The sequence below is a fragment of the Paroedura picta genome, chromosome 4 (assembly GCF_049243985.1).
Source record: "Paroedura picta isolate Pp20150507F chromosome 4, Ppicta_v3.0, whole genome shotgun sequence".
In the NCBI taxonomy this organism is placed as follows: domain Eukaryota; kingdom Metazoa; phylum Chordata; class Lepidosauria; order Squamata; family Gekkonidae; genus Paroedura; species Paroedura picta.
In genome coordinates, this window is record NC_135372.1 from 118,112,826 (window position 1) to 118,131,875 (window position 19,050).

Sequence of the window (19,050 nt, forward strand, 5' to 3'; positions counted from 1 at the left end):
CCCCTCCTCCCTCTTCTGTAGATCTCATAAAACACGGGCGAGAGCGAATAGAACAGAGTATCAAAGCCTCCAATTCCAGGCTGTGCTCCTAGTGAGTATGTCGCTTTCTTTTTGGGTTGCTGTCTCTTTAATGCTCAGCCTATAACCCCCTCCAAGCACCAGGGCAGTAGATTGAGCGGACTGGCACGGGTGACGGGCCTGCCTGACGCTGCTCCTCCGAAAGTACAATCTAGGATTTGTTACTCAACATGTCTTCGACTTTCCTGCTGGTGAGGGTTTACTCTAGTGATGGTGTAAGTAAAACTGCTAAATTAGATGCTTGAAAAGGAAGAGCCCTTGGGGGCTTCATTGTCTCTTCTGCGGAGTGCTTTGAAATAAGGAATTTTTATGAAGATGAAGGACTTGAGAAATAGAGTCAGCTGAAGGGTGCCCAACCATTTTGTGATCTTCTTGTTAAGAGAGGTGAAGAAGATTAAACTTCTCAGGTTGGTCTTGCAGCTTACCTGCTGGGCGCCAATAGGGCCATGTGTTTCTCTGGGGCCTATATGATAAAGGTCCCACTATATATTATGATATGGGCAAAACTTTTACCTCTCCAAGGGGATAATCATGTAGTTAAGCTTCCTTGATGCAAAGTGCCATAATTTGTTATATTATTTTCTAGTCTTTTGGGAAGGGATCTCAAACAGGGTGCTGGTATTGAAAACATTTTGCAACCTTAACAAGTGTGTATGTTTACTGTGAAGGGGATTTTTTTAGCACTCAAAGGATGGACAATGTTTTTGAATTAATCAAGGTTTCTCCTGCTTTATCTAGATGTTTGCATTGTTTCTCTCTGCTTCTCGCAACTGACTATTAGTTTCATCTTTTGCAGTGTTGAAAGAGCAGCTTTCTTAATGGACCGTTCCAGAAGCCCAGATCGTCATGGCCAGGTAAAACCAGCCCCCCCTGTTAGTTCTCTGTATTAACTCTGCTTGGTATCAAATTTAAAGGAAGAAAATGTTAAGAAGTTTAGTGCTTCTGTCCTCAGAATGGCAGGGGGGAAGAAAGATTCAACAGTATGGAACCATCTTTATCTTCTACCGTAGGCAATTCTGGGTGTAGTCTGCACAGACCTTTTTACCCACTCCCAGTTTGAATGAATCCCTGCAGTCTACACTGTATTTGATTTCCACTTTGATTTTGGTGCTTTAAATAATCTCTCTGCAACATGCATGATTGATTTGTGGTGACCCTACCTTTCCCCTGTGATATCCTGGAGTGGATATAAGCCTCAATATTTGAAAGACCACCATGAGTAAATGTGTAGACAGCTCCTTTTTGCGAATTAATTTACTGTTCCATGCCTGGGAGCAAAGGAGTCTTCCCTGATTGGCCAGGGCATCAGTTCATGGACTTCCTGGTTCCCGGTTGCAAGGCTTCCCTTAAAATGACTGTGCCCCAGAAGCCCAAACTTCTCTCAGCAGAGATTTGTCTCTTGGATTCATTTCCCCCTGTGAGGCTGCTGTCTCCAATCCTCCCCCCCCCCAGTCAAGAAAAGAAAGAGACTCCTGCTGCGCTTGCCTTCTTTCCCCATTCTGAGCTTCCCCAATCACATGCAGAACACTTTCTAGTTCACTTGGGGGTGGAGGGTAGAGGAAGACCCAAGTTCAAGCCGATTTGAATTCAACAGGATCCACACCGTAATAAACAAAGTACCATATTTGCCGCCGTATAAGACGACTGGGCATATAAGACGACCCCCCAACATTTCCACTCAAAATATAGAGTTTGTTACATTAAATTACAGTACTATGGGCCCCTATGGGCAGCTATGTCTATCCCAACTGAAGTGCACCCGGCGTATAGGACCCCCCCCCCACTTGGAGGCATGTTTTTCAGGGGGGAAAAGTAGTCTTATATGCCAGCAAATACTTTAAGTACAGAATCAGCCCTGGTGTGCTCTATCCCCTTGCTGTCTCTTATCGGTATGGCTGCTGTTCTAGCCTATAGAACTAAACCTTTGTTAAGTTCAGCTTTTTGCTTTTGTCAATTTTAGTCAACTTTGCCAATTGACAACATCAACCTTGGGCCTTCTGCAAATCCCAAGTAAGTGCATGTAAAAATCTATCCAGTTACTATTACTATGCAATATAGTTCTTTTGTTCATTCATTTGTTAATTAATTAATTAATTATATGTATAAACTGTCCTCCCCTTGTGGCTCCAAATTATGTCTCTCCAGATTTCCATGGACTACCATGGTGCTGACAGGGGCTCATGGTAATGGTAGTCCATGGAGCCGGCAGTTTGGCTGCCCCCAGTTTAAGCTAAGAAAGTGCCTCATTTATTACTTAGAAATAAGGAGGGCATAGAACATGTTTGTGTATCCAGATGTTAGTTTACTTGAAGAAAACAATCTTAGATAACTTTTTTTCTTGAGTTGTTATATTTACACATTATCTTTTCCCAACAGTGCCAAACCAACTGATTTTGACTTCTTAAAGATAATTGGCAAAGGTAGCTTTGGAAAAGTAAGTGGTGTTGCTTGGCAGATTTCTTTCTCCTGTTAACTCTCTTATCTCTTGGAAGCCATGATCTGATTACCTTGCCACCCTTTTGACCTCTCAATCCTGCATCTAGGTCCTTCTGGCAAAACACAAGTCTGATGGGCAGTTCTATGCTGTGAAAGTTCTGCAGAAGAAATCTATTATCAAGAAAGAAGAGGTAACATCTTCAAATAATACCTTTATATACTTCTCTTTATAGACATTTTCAATATAATGACCCTTCTTTCAAGTTCTGTACCAATTAAATCAAGCAGGGGATGCTCATTATCTGTAAACAGCCCGTGGCGCCACAGGCGCCACGGACGGAATAAAAGAGTAAGGGGTAGTGGGGAGGAGTTAGGGTGGGACCGGTCCGGGATAAAAACTCGGAGTGTCCAAAAAACTCCAAGTGTCCATCCCGCCTGCTTCACCCGCACAGCCACAGGTCAGCAGTCGGCCGCGCCGCCTTCTCCCGGCCGCCGGAGCGGCCTCGCGGCGTCATAGACGCCGTGAGGCCGCTCCGCCGGCCAGGAGAAGGCTTCGGAGACCCTCGGGGGGCGGGGGGGGGGCCTGGCTGCCTTCTCTCGGGCGCTCCGCCGGCCGAGAGAAGGTTTTGAACAGCTGCGGGGCGTGGGTGGCCCTGGCTTGCAAGAGCCACGGGCTCCCTTGCCTAGGGCCCGCTGTATTTAGAACACAGTGGGCTTGAATACTAGTATTCCTATATGTGCCATTATTATTATACATGCGTTAAGTGCCAACAAATGGCTTCCAATTTATGATAATGAATTAATTATGAATTAATGACCTTCAGAATGTCCACTTGTTAATAGTCTTGCCCTGGTCTTGCAAACTGAGGAGTATTGGCTGAATCCAGCTCATGTTGGGACTTTCTCTTTTCCCACTGCCTTCAACTTTTCCTAGCCTTATTATCTTTTTCAGTGAGTCTTGTCTTATAATATGAACAAAGTATGATAGCCTCAATTTAGCCATATTAGCTTCTTGGGAGATTTAATCTAGAACCGTTTACTGATTTTTTTGGGGGGGTCCATAATGACCCTAAAACTCTCCCCCAACACCACATTACAAAGGAATCTACTTTCTTCCTATCAGCTTTCTTCACTGTCTAACTTTCACCTTCATCAGGACTCATTTCAAGCCTTCAGTATTTCCTGCCAGTAATGTGGTGTCATCTGCACATCTCAAATTGTTAATGTTCCTTTCACCAGTTTTCATTCCACCTTCATCTAAATCTAACTCAGATTTCTTTCGTACTTTGTATGCCTGATACAGCACCATCAAAGTTCATGGCTCTTTACAGGTTACAATAAGTCAGATCCCTGCCCCAAGGAGCTTCCATCTAGAATAAGGGAAGCAGCAAAAGGAAAGGAGGAAGGTGAAGGTGGAGCTAAGGAGGGAAAGAAAATGTACTCATTCTGGGTGCACATGCTAAGGCTTCAAAATGGGTGGGTGGGGGGAGTCTAAGGAGTTATCCTGAAAGTTTCACGGAAAGAAAATGAGTTAGGATTTGAAGAATATGAAAGAAGTGGCATCAAACAGGTGTTCTCCTGAGCCTAAGGGAGCCAGTGAAGGGTGGAGTTAAAGATGTCGAAGCTGAAGCAGCAAAACCAAAGAATTCTGAAATACTCAATAAGAGTAAACATGAAACTCATGAATTTCTTCTGGGCTTTTTTATAAGTCATTTTACACATAGAACCTCTTGGTCCCAGTCAGGACTGTGTGAATTACATTTAGCCACAAAGATATGCATAGAGTAGAACAAGATTCACGTACAGGCATACCTTAAGATCAAAAATATTTTCCAGGGTATGAGCTTTCATGAGTCAACACTATCGTTGTCAGGTTCTCGAAAGGTTATAACCTTGGGGGGGGGGGGAATTAGTCTTTAAGGTGTTCTACCTGCCTGAAAAGATTTTGGTGTGTTTGTGAACATAAAACCTGCACACTTGCTCAGCTCTCTCCCTCTCGGTTCTCAGCAAAATCACATCATGGCTGAACGTAATGTGCTGTTGAAGAATGTGAAGCACCCTTTCCTTGTGGGACTCCATTATTCCTTCCAGACAAAAGAGAAGCTTTACTTTGTGCTGGACTATGTAAATGGAGGAGAGGTAAGGGCCCTTCAGCTTTCAATGACACAAGGTCAACCAATACAGCCGTTTTTAGTTCTTATTTTCAATCTAAGTTAAGTGCTGCATCTCCAGTAGAAATCTCCCCCAGCTACTCTAGTACATAGAGGTTTCTCAGATCTTCCTGTGTGACTAACAACAGTGTGAGAAAACAGAACTTACATGATATTCTCCCCTCACCAAATAGCTCCATTTTACCCTGTTATTTGCTTTGTTGTTGGGGGCTGCATGTACTTTGATCAGCTACACAGGAAGCCCCTCCAGAGTATCTAATAGGATAACTGGGTCATTTCAAGTGCAAAATCAGAGTAGGGCCTCCCTTCACTTCCTACACTGGGACACCAATCTCAATCAATGCACTGGAAGCTTAGAAAACAAATCCCCTGCTCCTGGTTTCAAGATCAGGTGTGAAAGAACCCCAGGCTGTCATGTTACAAATCACAGTGTGTAGCAGAGACTTCAGACTGTGGGGTGATATGCACATATACAGGCAGTATGTAAAAGGCACTGATTAATGTTAGTATAAGCAGAAATAAACCGGGGGGCCTGGCTGATCTTTAGGGGCTATTCTATCCTTACATTGCAAGACATGTACTTCTGGGAGGGGGAACCCCCATAAAAATTCTGCCACTTGATAATTCTATCCACACAAAGATGTCAAGCACATAATGGACAATATCATGAGAACAATATTTCATCTCTGTTAGCTGTTCTTCCACTTGCAAAGGGAGCGTTGTTTCCGTGAACCTCGAGCACGTTTCTACGCTGCTGAAATGGCCAGTGCGGTGGGGTACCTCCATTCATTGAACATTATCTACAGGTAAGGCACCTGTTACAAAATATGATCGCCCTAATAACAGCATAGCAGAATCTCATGTTTAAAACTGCTGGTGACGAGGAGGCACAGCTTTTTGGTATGAGCTACACCCTGTTTGTCCTTCTGTTCCTTGCATCATACTAATTTTACTGGCTTCTGCTGTTATTGTGTACATTTTGGAATATGTATGATGTTAAATGTTGTAAGCCACCCGGAGCCACCTATGCCGGGAGGGGCGGTCATAGAAATCTAATAAATAAATATTTCTCCCTGTTGAAAATCGCCATCAATTCACAGTCACGATCGCGTAGTGTTTTCAAGGCAAGTGGTGTCCAGAGATGGCTTGCCATTGCTTCCCTCTGCATAGCAATCCTGAATTTCCTTGGTCTCCCATTCAAATACTAACCGGGGGCTTCTGAGGAGATCAGGTTAGCCTGGCCATCCAGGTCAGGTCACCCCTGGCAATACACACTCAGAATCTGGAATTTCAGCACTGCTGCTGCTACTAAAATGCCATAGATCACTGGCTTCTCAAATTATACTCCCAGGAACTCTAGGTCTCTTTAGAGCTCATTAGAGATCCCTCAAGAATCAGTAACTGCAGAGAGAATTCCGCAGAAGACAGCTAGCTTGTCAATAGCCACCTTTCCTTGCAACGTTCAGGTACAGGGGAGTACTGAGTATACTGAAGAAGCTCAAAAAGCATGGCAAGAGCCCCTTATGGTACAAGGGGCAGATTCTTTTGCATCTCACAGACCTTCCATTGATGTTTGGGACGGTGCTTGGCAGACCATTCAATGTGCAAAGGACTCCAGTAAAGGTTGAAAGTTTGAAAACTCTGCCGCAGGCAATTATAGAAGAGAGTCCAGTAGCACCTTGAAGCCTAACCAAATGTGTGGTAGGGTATGAACTTTTGTGAGTCACTGTTCACTTCTTTAGTGCTACAGAAACGTCACTGTTACAGACTACCACAGCTACCCACCGTGTTCTGAATGTTTGGGTGCTCCTGGACTCAAAAGTAGATTTATTGAGGTTGTTACTGAATTGTGGTACTTTTTTGTGTACCATCATGAACCAGTTTGGTGGGAACGGTGGTATAAAAATATAAATATATAAAAATAAAGGGTGCCCCCCAGGAAAGTGCTTTCTGGGAAAACAACATGCTGTTCCCAGAAAGCACTTTCCTGGTGGCAACTTTGAGAGGCCCATAAATCCAATCCACCCAAACTTGGAGAACAGGTAGAGGAGAGCGTGGGCAAAGGCTGAATAGAAGTAAAGAATAAATATCAAAGCTAAGGCTCAGTGATTCTGTAACTATGTGAGATAAAAGCAATATCTGGGTAAATTGGTTTAGGAAAGATAATGTTGAACTACCGTATTTGCCGGCTTATAAGACGACTGGGCGTATAAGACGACCCCCCCAACATTTCCACTCAAAATATAGAGTTTGTTACATTACATTACAGTACTATGGGCCACTATGGGCCACTATGGGCAGCTATGTCTATCCCAACTGAAGTGCACCCGGCGTATAGGGCGACCCCCCCACTTGGAGGCATGTTTTTCAGGGGGGGAAAGTAGTCTTATACGCCAGCAAATACTGTACCTACCACATTTCAGAGTCTGCATTGTATAGCTCTTTTAATAGATATCTCCAAATATGTAAATATGCTGAATAGTGCGTGGGGGTTGCTCGGAGATCCCAGTAGAGCTTAATCCATGTCATAATTTTTTGTAGGGATTTAAAACCTGAAAACATTCTCTTGGACTGCCAGGTATGTGATCTACTGTTGTGTATGTATAAATATTCCACTGCTACCATAAAGATTCCAAGTCTGTAAGAAAAACAGTAAGCTTTCACTCCCTGTCTGTAAAGAGAGAGCGTTTAAAATACATCCGTGCTCTGTAGCGTGAAGGGCATGCACCTGTTGAACTAGGCCTCTTTGAAAGACTCCAGAAATAGCAGTCTACACCTTTCTCAGCCTCTGCTCTGGGGTGAATGAATACGAGCATTTTTATCTGCATTTCTCAGTGGGTAGTTTGTTTCTAACTTAAATGTGTACGCCCAGGTCTCAAAAGCAATACGCGTTTGAGAGAAGGAGCAGTGAAGCTTACTAAAGAAAAGAGATAAGGACTGGTGGTGGTAGTGGTGAATGGATGTGCAAAAAACATGAAACAACAAGGCCCTTCCAAGGAATGCAAATGATGTTAAGCGAGCATAATAGTATGCAGAATAACTGCAGCTGCATGTTTTAGACTGTTTCAGAACTGTTGAATGTGGTTTATTAACTCAAATCCAGAATCCTAATAATGGTTCTGTTCTGTAGTTTTCTCTAGCTTAGTTCAAGGTTCGTGTGTCAGCAGTAGGCTTCATAATAGGAAAATTGCAAATCAAATAGCAACATGCAAGTAGCAAATTTAGTATACTTCCCTCAAAGACTAAATTTCCTTTTCCCTTTTTCTTATAGGGTCATATTGTACTAACAGATTTTGGACTCTGTAAAGAAGGAATGGAGCCAGAGGAAACAACATCTACATTCTGTGGCACCCCAGAGGTAGTGTAAGGGAGATAGAACAAATCTGCATTTTTAATTGGTGCTTTTTGATGATTCAGCTTTTCCACGATACTGCACGCCATTGTTCAGTTGGAGGTATAAGAACTGACCGTCCCATGTGCTCTTCAGCAAAACAAAACACAAACTAACTTCAAAGTACTGAATCTGAGAAGCCACAAACTGGACATTTCTAAACAGTTTTAGATGAAAGTGGCAGATTATTAATCTGTTTCTATGATTAAGTGGTATACTATTCATCCAAGACTTCTAACAGAATTTGTACATGAATGTTGATTCTGACTGACCGCTATTGGAAACAACCAGTGAAAAATCTGGCTAGCACAGTTATATTCTCAAAGCATTACAAGGGTGATCTACAAACTACAGACAAGTAACAGAAGTTGGCATCACAATCCGTAGAACACATAAAGATGCTTGATTTGAGTATAAGCTCATTTGCTTAGGAGCCTGAACCTTGAAGCAGCAGTAGCAAAGGGGTTCTAAGTATCTAGGTTGGTCCTAGATACTATTTAAACTCCCACAATAAAATTCATTATTTTATTAAGACCAACCCTTTATTAAGACCAACCAAAGAGACACAAAATGGTGTGTAATCTTCCAGGTTCTCTGGATGGATCCTATCTATTATATGGAGAGGAGGCTAGTCATCATGAACTTAGGTTCCCTCCAACAAATTCTGATGATCCATCACTGGTATGAAAATCAATTCACCACGAACTAAACTGGGAGTGTTTAAATAAATCCTAAGCCAAACTTACATAGCCATCCTTCAACAAGCTATAGGCAAAATACAACATAAATATCAACTTAATTTTAAATTGTATGAGTTCACTTTTCCTGTCCTTTCTCCCTGCTTAACACAGCCCTACCACATCTTTAAGAGCCTCTTGTGGTGCAGAGTGGTAAGGCAGCAGACATGCAGTCTGAAAGCTCTGCCCATGAGGCTGGGAGTTCGATCCCAGCAGCCAGCTCAAAGTTGACTCAGCCTTCCATCCTTCCGAGGTCGGTAAAATGAGTACCCAGCTTGCTGCTGGGGGGTAAACGGTAATGACTGGGGAAGGCACTGGCAAACCACCCCGTATTGAGTCTGCCATGAAAACGCTAGAGGGGGTCACCCCAAGGGTCAGACATGACTCGGTGCTTGCACAGGGGATACCTTTACCTTTATGACATCTTTACAAGGGCTAGATTTGATAGAATTACTTGGCCAAGGATTTTCTTATTGTTTTCAAAACCTGGTGGCTCCTAGAAAGTTACAGGGATCCCAGCTGTTGTGAGTGCAGTTTTAAAACTCCCTATTCTTCCACAGTATTTGGCTCCAGAAGTGCTGAAGAAAGAGCCCTATGACAGAACAGTAGACTGGTGGTGCCTTGGAGCAGTTCTCTATGAAATGCTGTTTGGCTTGGTAAGCGGTATTGCCTCTGGATTCAAAACAGAAGCTGAAGGTAGTTAATAGTCCTAGGACTGCTGAAAGCCACTGGAGAAAGGCTTTAGTTCCCAAGCTGTACAAACAGGTTACTTTTGTCTCGCTGGTCAAGTAGGCCATTCAGGGTTTGAAATGCACAACCTCCTAAAAGCCCTGTATACTAGTGGCAAAATAAGTGAGCTGTTATCCTTATAATCATGTTGCCTTCCGTTCTCGGGGGGGGGGGGGGGAAACAAAACCTCTGCCAGTCAGAATTTTCCATACTGATGTTTTTCTTGGTCTTTTGCTTCCCAACGGGAACACTGTTTTGGGGAAGATTCATATATCATCCTCCAATTATCTGCTTCTCAGGTTTTCCCCACACTCACTGCACTCTGTCTAAAACTTGGTTTCCTGTGACATTTTCTGAAGAAACACAGCCCAAATGCATTAGCATCCTACCTGGACGGGAAAGTGCATATTTTCATCCATTTTGATACCATTTTTCCCCTGTCAGACTTTCACAGCTATGTTATATAGCATTTATTGCTTTTTTAAAAAGCCCTCTGATAGTATGACAAGGAAATAATATAGGGGAGAAGGTGAGGAAAGTGCACAAAAACTCACGTGTGCAGAAATCTCATATTGTTTATGTGATTCTACTTCTTGCCCTTTAGCCATGTGTACCAGTGTAGGCAGTCAGATTCCAATAAACCTCAAGCATACCTGAGATTAGCATTATGTTCCTCAACCCCTGATTCTTTTTGTCAGCTTATGGCAAAAAACTGCTGAGAGTATGCTGACCTATTCATCAGCAAGTTTCCGCCATCTGTAGTCTGTTGGCTACTACATTCGTGCATGGGGTAGGATGCTTTTGCGTATCGATGCAGCAGAGCGCTTTCGGTATCCTTAGTTCACAGTATTTCATGTTTGTTCTCCATGAAGACATTTACTGGAAACATTTCACAATAAGGCCTGGAATATTTTTCAAAGCACCCTCCTTCCTGTCCCTTGCTTATTGCACTATGGATTTACAATCAAAGCCCATAGGAACTGGCAGGTGTGTAATTACTAGCAGTTCATGGCTTCTACAAATGACGGCTTTTTGTGTTTTTCTGTTTCTATCAGCCTCCCTTTTACAGCCGAGACGTGTCTCAGATGTATGACAACATTCTGTATAAGCCACTGCAGATTCAAGGAACCAAGACGATGGCAGCTTGTGACATCCTACAAGGACTTCTCCATAAAGACCAGAAGCAGAGGCTTGGAGCCAAGACTGACTTTGTATGTTCTGGAATGCCAGTTATGATACATTCCTCAGTTTGAGAAGTTCGCCACTCCTCAAAGAACATCCTGTTACAATTCACTACCTCCCATTTTCTTTTCAGTGGATCCTTTCCCCCATGGTGGCAACCCTTTTTATCAAACTATTTCCCCTGTTTTGTCTTGCCAACTTATACATGAAAGCTTGATGGAGAGAGAAGATCCCAAATATTCTCTGGAGGGCTTAGAACACTGCTCCTACTGATAAATGCTATCTCCAAGTAGCAGCAATGACAACACCAAAGATTTGAGACTAACTGTATGGGGAATAGATCAGGGCAATACAATCAATGCACAGTGCCAGTGTTACTTTACATCAGTGGTCCCCAACCTTTTTTAGGGTGGGGACCGGCAGGGCAACTGCCCCGCCTGCGCATCACGCATGTGCGACCGCACCCGCGCATTGTGCATGTGCCGTGCACGGCTGAAATCGCGCATGTGCGGCACTTTCACACATGCGCGAAAGTGCCGCGCATGCGCGATTTCGGTCGTGCATGGCACATGTGTGCATGCACGGCCTGGCTGCGCATGCGTGATGCGCGGGTGCGGCCCTGATTCCCTCTCCCCCCTCCCGCAGTAAGAAGCTTCCCGGGCCGCAAGCTTGCGGCCTGGGAAGTTTTTTACTGTGGGGGGGCAGGGAGAGGGAACCGCGGCCCGGCGCCATGGCCTTCGCGGCCTGGTACCGGGCCGCGGCCCGCAGGTTGGGGACCACTGCTTTACATGGCTTAGTGACCTGTGAAGTCTGTTTTCATGGGTATGGATCCCACAGAAAACTATTGCATGTGCCATGGCCTTTGCAAAAGCACTAAAATTATTCCTCACTGTCGGCTTGTGCTAAGTGAAACTAATTGTATTCTATCTTTCTTTTTTGCCTGCGCAAGGCAAGGTACAAAGGTATTTCTTCTGACATGAGAAATTATTTTAAGCCACCTGAATGATTTAGTATGCATTCCACTGATTCAAGACACAATATTGTTTTGTTAAAAACCAAAGGGCTGCAGCCTTTGTGCGATGGTTAGAGCAAGCAGAACAATGCAAAAGACTCCTTCCTCTCTGATCACATATTGCTGGATCCAAGCCAGTGTCAGATGAAGCTAATATTAGTTTGTTTTTTGAAAATAGGCCTTCACTTCCTGTTCCAGTTCTTATTATTGCTCCTTTAGCACCTAAGCTATATGATACTGCATGTATGTTCTGCAACTTTTTCCTTTGTATGCTGTCCCATTAATTTGTGCAAACATTCCTGGATTTTCTGCAGTCTTCGGGGGAAAACTGCAGTAAAGCCTGGAGGGCTGCTGTGTGGGGGTGTAAAAGCGTGGATTTCTCCACTCATAGGCCCATTATGCATGGAGTGGAACGTCCGCATTAGGGGGGGGGGGAATGGCGGCAGCTAAAATCACCAATTATGCATGCTGCAGGCGGCAACCGGGCACAGAGTCAATGTATACCGCTGAAAAAGCCGTGTTAGCAAGATGCGGAAGAAAGTGGAGCTTCCCGGGACCAGGGCGTAACCAGAAGCGGCTCCGGAGTAGCCACGTGCATAATCAGATACTCTGGGTTTTGCTGCTGTTGCGTTTCGTCCTGTGTGTAAGCGGTTTGCGTCGCTTCTTTAGGATGCTTAGGGCTAATCCTGCGTTGAGCAGGGGGTTGGACTAGATGGCCTGTATGGCTCCTTCCAACTCTATGATTCTATGATTCTTCCTCCTCCGCGTTCTCCATGCCGCCGTTTCAGCGGCCGTGCTTAATAGGCCATACTGCAGCCACTTTCCTTGGCCCTCTCCCTGTGGCAGCCATTTCATCTCCCCCAACAAGGGGCTTTCTGTTGTTGTTTTTATAATTTCCAATGGAATATTGTTGGTGAAAAGTGCCATCAGGATGCAGCTGACTTTTGGTGTGCCCTTAGGGTTTTCAGTTGCCATTGCCTTCCTCTGCATAGGACTTCCTTGGGGCGGGACCGAGGGGGGGGGGGAGTCTCTCATCCAAATAGTAACCAGGGGCATCCCTGCTCAGTTTCTGAGATTTAATAAGATCAGGCTAACTTGGCCCATCCCGAATAAATATTAAATTGATATAATGTATGTATTGGGTCCTTTGATCCACAGTTTTCATTTAATAGAAAGAACGTCTCTGGCCCCTTGTATTGTGGAATTGTAAGGGGAGAGCTATATGTATGCAATGAAGGCTATAGACTTTTCTAAAAACAAATGAAACCTGGGGATTCAAAGAACTTGACACACTGATTGTTAAAATGTTGTGTTAGAGTGGTGGTGGCCGCTGCCATAGGATGGGGGCACAGAAACTACCAAGAAACTTGCATGTGGAAGCCCTATTGGAGCTGTGCTACGCTGGCAGCCTCAGCAGCAATGGTGGAGCCCCATAAGCTTGTCACTTTGTGGAAACCACCTAAGTCTTCAGAACCACATGGCTGGATACATTACTAACTGTTGACTCTCATCTTTTCATTTTCATGTTCACAGCTTGAGATTAAGAACCATGTGTTCTTCAGCCCCATAAACTGGGATGACTTGTATCAAAAGAAAATCACTCCTCCGTTTGATCCCAACGTGGTAAGTGTCTGTGCTTTGCTGTATGCAGCTCTCTCTGCAGCTGTAAATTTACCTGGAGATTTAAAGGACAGAAATTCCCAAGGTCTGTAACACTTTTGCATGAGAAAAAAGAGCCCTTCCTTTCAATTAACAGAGTTGTAAGTAGAATTACTGACCTGAAGGTAGGACATGGGCGTTATCTGGGTATTGCAGTTAACACCAGTTTACAGAATCAGGCCTTCTGGAAGAAATGGCACCTTCGCAAAGTGGACTCTCTGGTATTTCATCTCTGCCAAACCCAGGGCCTTTACGCACGGGGATCTTTGTTGCAAATTGTTTGCGGAATGAAAAATCGCCATTTAAAATAGTGGAATTCGTCGTTATGCATACCTGCCTTTGTAGTGGAATCAGTTGCGTTTTTTAGCGTTTCCCACAGGCTTCCGGTCTCGGCAGAAATCGCTAGAAAGGAAGCGCTATTGCCAAGCTCGTCCCGCCCCTGGCCGTCAAGCAGCCAATGGGCAGCCGTTAGCATGCTCCCAAACAGCCCCTTTCCCTTTAAGAAAGGTTTAAAAAAAAAAAAAACAGACCCATAGCAACGAATCTAGGTAGATTCGTTGCAACGGAGAGACCCATCCAGCTGCCTAATGTGAGCTGTCGTTTGATTGTATGATCGTTGGCACGCTGCCTCGAGTGATAAAAAAAAAATCCCCCCCCTCTCACGGGCCCGATTTTCGGCTGAATTAATGTGTAAAAAATAAAGGGACTTTATTTCAGCAAACGGGCTTTTATGTGGTTTGTGCTTAGTGACTAAAGGTGAAGGACTGAAGCCAGGGAAGCCTCTAAACAGAAAGAGGCTCGCTGGTGCGTTTATCCCCGCTCGCTCGGAGAAAAAAAAATGGCGATCGCTTCGCCGGAAGTTTGGAGGACAGGCTCAGGAGGAGGGACTTTGAAGAACCAGCAACAATGGTAACGCACAGGTCTTTAGCGCTAGTGTTGCAGATTGGTTGCAGGAGTGTATCGCTATCCGGAGGGTGAATCCACTTTTCTGGATTCCCCTAAAAGCGCTACAATGAAGCGCTTTTTGCTGATTGGTTTCAGGAGTGTTGCAGATTGTCTGCGACGTCGTGCGTTAAGGCAAATTAGTAGCGTTTTCAATTAGCAACCATTGTGCTATTTTGAAGCCGTGCGAAATGGCCCCCAGAGTTGGCAACCAAGGCTAAATACAGCCATAAAGCATCTAGTCCAATGTAAAAGCACGTTTCAAATTCCAGAAATCTAGCAGATCACACTATAGACTGCTCTGAAGTCAGATCATGCTATTGCAGACACAAATGGGGCCAAGTGATATTAAGGACTCCGTTGGCCTCTTTCCCACATGCCCTCTGTCAGCAAGGCCTTAGCTTCCTGCTCCATCCCCATCCTTGCTCATGAGCCACAGCAGCTATGATGTGTGAGTTTCCCAAGCAGGGCCAATAGCACCTCCCTGGGACTATTTCAGGCTGGGAAAAAATGGCAAAGGGTGACTGTAGCCCCTTGGCCCCGATCCTAATTGGGCACCACTATGCAGGTGATCGTGTTACATCTGATACATGCTGGGGGCCCAACCTGGATACTCTGTAATACAAACAGCATATCATGCATGCCCTATGGGACTTCTCAAACCCTTGGGAAGCCTTATTGTGTATGAGTGGTTCATCTCACTGTCTTTAAGGGTGCCTGGGGAGCAAAGAAGGATTGATTGTTGACTTCTATGGTCCAAAGCAGCATGATGCTGCTGTTTGGCTTGGGCTGGTGGTGGCAGCGGCTGCTGGCCAACTGCAAATCTACTGCCTTATTAATTCCCTCTTCTGTAACAGTCATTAGTATTGTAAGCTGAAGCATTGTCCTCTGTTCCTCTTCTTAAAGGCTGGTCCTGCTGATCTACGGCATTTCGACCCAGCGTTCACTCAGGAAGCCGTCTCCAGCTCCATCATCCGCTCTCCTGACTTTGCAGCCAGCAGTTCCAGTGCCACGGATGCTTTCCTGGGCTTTTCTTATGCACCGAATAATGAAAGTTAATAGTGGCGTCCCACCCCCGCCTTTTATACCTTGGTTTCATTTCCCTGGAAAGAGAGCTGCAAGTGTCCAACTAACCCTCTCACTGGAACAGAACCAAACTCTCTCCAGTTGTGGACTGTAGCAAATCTCACAATGTGAATGTTCCTCTAGCAAAGGAAATGCTGATAATTCTAGTTGGACCTTTAATTACACAGTCGTGCCAAAATTAAGTCACCTGGGAAGTCACCTTCTCTGGGGCCTGTTAAGGAGGACCTAAGGTTTGCTAGCTATTCTGGCCTCAGACGCTGCAGGTTTCTTGCCTGCATAAAAGGCTTGGCCTTCTATGCATGGGTATTTTTACTACACTTTCATTGTATGTATCCGTCAGGTTTCCTTTGTGTTCATTTTCCCTCACCTTCACTGTGCACATCAGTTGGGTTTTCTTTTTTGTTCCGCATTGATTTTCATCTCTTCAGCAGTCAGTTCACGTTCTAGTAGCTGTTTCCCCGTTTTTTCTGACAGTGGTTTTGAGGCAGTTTTTCTCGTTGCATTGCTCCCAAGGTGAAAGTAACCTTAAAAGCATAATGAATCCCTCAGCTATTCCTATGCCCTCAGGGGCCAGTCCTCCATTGCCCACACTGAGGTCATTCTTCCAGAAATGGACCTCCTGCCATCCTTTCCCATCCTCGGTGCTAACTTTTTCCATCATGTGATTATTTGTTTTTTTACAAGTATGATTAGTCTAGCAAAATGAGTTTTTCACTAAACTTTGAGTGTTCATCAAAATAATTATTGACCAATTATTAAGAGAAGAGGGAGGGGATTAGTGGCTCTGCCCTTCCACCCATGCCAGCAGCAGAGCTCTGGGCACTGGCATCTTCTTTCCTGTGCTGGAAACCCTGAAAGGAGTTGAGATTCTTCCACCTCTGCTGGCACTGTTGGGAAGATGGTTCCAGGTCCCTTCCTCCTGCTAATTGGGCGCTCTTCCACGGAGCCCATCCATCCTCCCTCCACTCCACCCTTTCAGAGCTTCAGAAGAGACTTCTTGGAGAGCTGAAGCATGGAACAACACTATCTTTTAAAGCTTTCCCTGTCAGTGCTCAACATTAGCGAAAAACTAATTTTGCTAGATTTTGCTAGATTCATCTCGTAGAAACAAACAAACAAAATCACATGATGGGGAAAGTATGCAATGGTGCAACTTGCTCACCAATAAATCTATCATTTTAATAGCTTTACACAGCTTCAAGAATCTTATCATTTTAAAAACACACCCAGCACGAAACTGACCAAGCATGCTAGGCACATACACACAAACAAGGAAATCTCAGTGCCATCACATGGATATCCATTTTTTCTCATCGATAAGCAAAATGTATATGCCAAGATGCCTAAGAGAAAAATTGGAGGAAAAAAACGCAGAATGCATGCACACACATCACTCCTACCAACTCTATTTCAGTGAAAATTAAAAGCAATCTCTGTTTGCATAAAAGGCCTTTATTTGCCCTACTTGTGATTCTTCTCAGTTGATTGAATTCTCTTAGGCCATCCTCTCCTTGACTCCTTTTGTCTGACCAAGGGAGAAGCCCCCTAAGTTTTGAGTTGATCAGTTCACTTGCAGGACAGCTGAGAATTCAGTCCATCCCAATGCACTGTGCAAACAGGTCTCAGCCATTTTCACAATGTGTTCTTAAGAACTGGATTATGTTTAAGAAATATGAGCTTCAGGAATAATTTCCATTGTTGATGGAAACTTTCAAATTTCTTAAATACCTACTTAAAAATAATATGCCCAGTTTTCATTTTAAGAGGGTCCATTCTTCAAGGCTTATGTGCATTTAATTTTTAAAGGCCGTAATGTTTAAGAAATGGTTATAGTGTCCACACATGCTATGAGAATTTTGCTTGTTCTTTGTACTGGAAAAAAACTGATTGGTTTGTATGATAGTGTTGGCTGACGTCTGCGCTCAGAGATTCAGTGATATAATGAAATAATTGTCATTTTGGTGATGAATATTTGCATTTTATCTCATGTCCTCTCCCAAATCACTGAATATTTAATAAAAAATATAATATATTTTAAGAGAACGGTTTCTAGCCTAACACCCAGTCACTGACTCTGTAGCAAAAGGCTGTGTGAAAAGTAAACAGGTGACCGTGTCTTTCGAATTCACATCCAAGATCGCATCTAAATGCACCCATGCCAGGAGGTCTAGTTATTAAGAGAGCAACAGGAAGTACATTGGCAGATGCCATGGGCACCACACATGGGGGGAAAAGGTTAGAGAGATTAGGAAGTTGAAGACATGAGTCTAAAATTCCACTGTTATGAAACTTGTTCAGTGAATGGGACAGAATGTTGTGAGGGAGAACCATATACAGTGAGTACCTTAAAGGAAACTTTCACTTTTGTGGTGCTCACTTTATGCTGATGCCATTATAAATCTGCTGGTCTTAAAATTTCTGTAGTAATTCACTGTAGTAATTGACACTGACTTCTGTAGGAGTTGAGCAAAATATGAAAAGCTACAGCTTTCCAGAAACAAGATAATAACAAGACCAGATCCCTTAGTTGCAATGTTGTGCAGGAGTCACAGTGCGACGTTAGAACCGTGAATCCCAGGTTCAAATAATGCAACCTAACTTTCCAGTGTTCTGATTGTAAGCCAGAGGAGGAGGGGACCACAGTTTAGAGGAGCGGGACTCTCTGCGAGATTGGGGGCAGACAGCTCAAGTGATACTTTAAGAGGTTGTGGCATGGACCATCTTTGAAAAAATTGAGAATTTCTTTATGAGAGTTCAGTCATTAAGGTGTTTTCAAAAACAGGTATAAACCTAGGTACACGTTCTTGGCTGTATTGCATGTTATACATTTATTTTTTAACAAGACACAACCATCACTCAAACATTTTCAGAATAAAACATTTATTGGACTGCCATCACCGATTCTTGTCTCGACTTGTATCTTCCTTGGATTGTCAGCCTCCCCCCCCCCCCCCCCGACATCACCTGGAAGCTGGCACCTTTAGTCCCCAAAGCAAACAGATGCACATGGAGCAAACCAGTTTAAGAGGGCTCCACTTTACAAGGGCGAGGCTCAATTGAGTTCTTTCTTGCCATTCTGATAGATTCAAGTGGGTAGATGTGCTGGGTGGAGATGGATGGGGCAAGCCGCTAGTCTCTTTTAATTATTTCTTTTCCCAACTGGGAAAATGTCTGCCATTAATTATTATCCTTGACATTTTTATTTCTCCAATGTTTTTGTGAACTACAACTAAACTCAAAAGGACCGATTAGCAGTTTTAGCAAAGAATTATAGCACTGCACAATTTGGGTATTATGACAGTTTACTAATTTGCCACTAATTCACTTTTTCTTTATGTCTGTACTCTCGTGAGCTTTGTTCCATTTAGTCTGAGGAAGAGTGCATGCATTCAAAAGCTCACGCCTTCAATAAATCTTCTTTGGTCTTAAAGGTCCCATTGGACTCAAATTTTCTTGCCATTCCTCATCCAACGTGTGTTCCAGAATAAAACCTCTTTGGTGCGGCGCCGCTTGAAGCCTCAGTCCTGGCTTGATAACAGCCCCTTTATAAACATGATAAACCTCAGACAAAAAACTCCAGCGCTTGAAGGCAAACCCTCAAAACCCTCCCTGACGTCATCACGCCTG

General features: G+C 43.9%; 1 protein-coding gene across 3 annotated transcripts in view; it reads left to right on the plus strand.

The window, feature by feature from the left end:
* Positions 1-18,317, plus strand: part of SGK2 (serum/glucocorticoid regulated kinase 2) — a 41,538-nt gene extending 23,221 nt beyond the window's left edge. The window contains exons 3-15 of one of the 3 annotated variants that reach the window (XM_077335376.1): positions 22-91; positions 875-932; positions 2,039-2,088; positions 2,455-2,512; positions 2,622-2,705; positions 4,522-4,653; positions 5,379-5,491; positions 7,227-7,263; positions 7,957-8,043; positions 9,374-9,469; positions 10,598-10,753; positions 13,270-13,359; positions 15,244-18,317. In XM_077335376.1, coding sequence (XP_077191491.1) covers positions 22-91; positions 875-932; positions 2,039-2,088; positions 2,455-2,512; positions 2,622-2,705; positions 4,522-4,653; positions 5,379-5,491; positions 7,227-7,263; positions 7,957-8,043; positions 9,374-9,469; positions 10,598-10,753; positions 13,270-13,359; positions 15,244-15,396 — 1,184 coding nt within the window. In that variant the 3' untranslated portion in view covers positions 15,397-18,317. The other 2 variants (XM_077335378.1, XM_077335377.1) reach the window with 2 other exon arrangements.
* Positions 18,318-19,050: the final 733 nt, after the last annotated feature.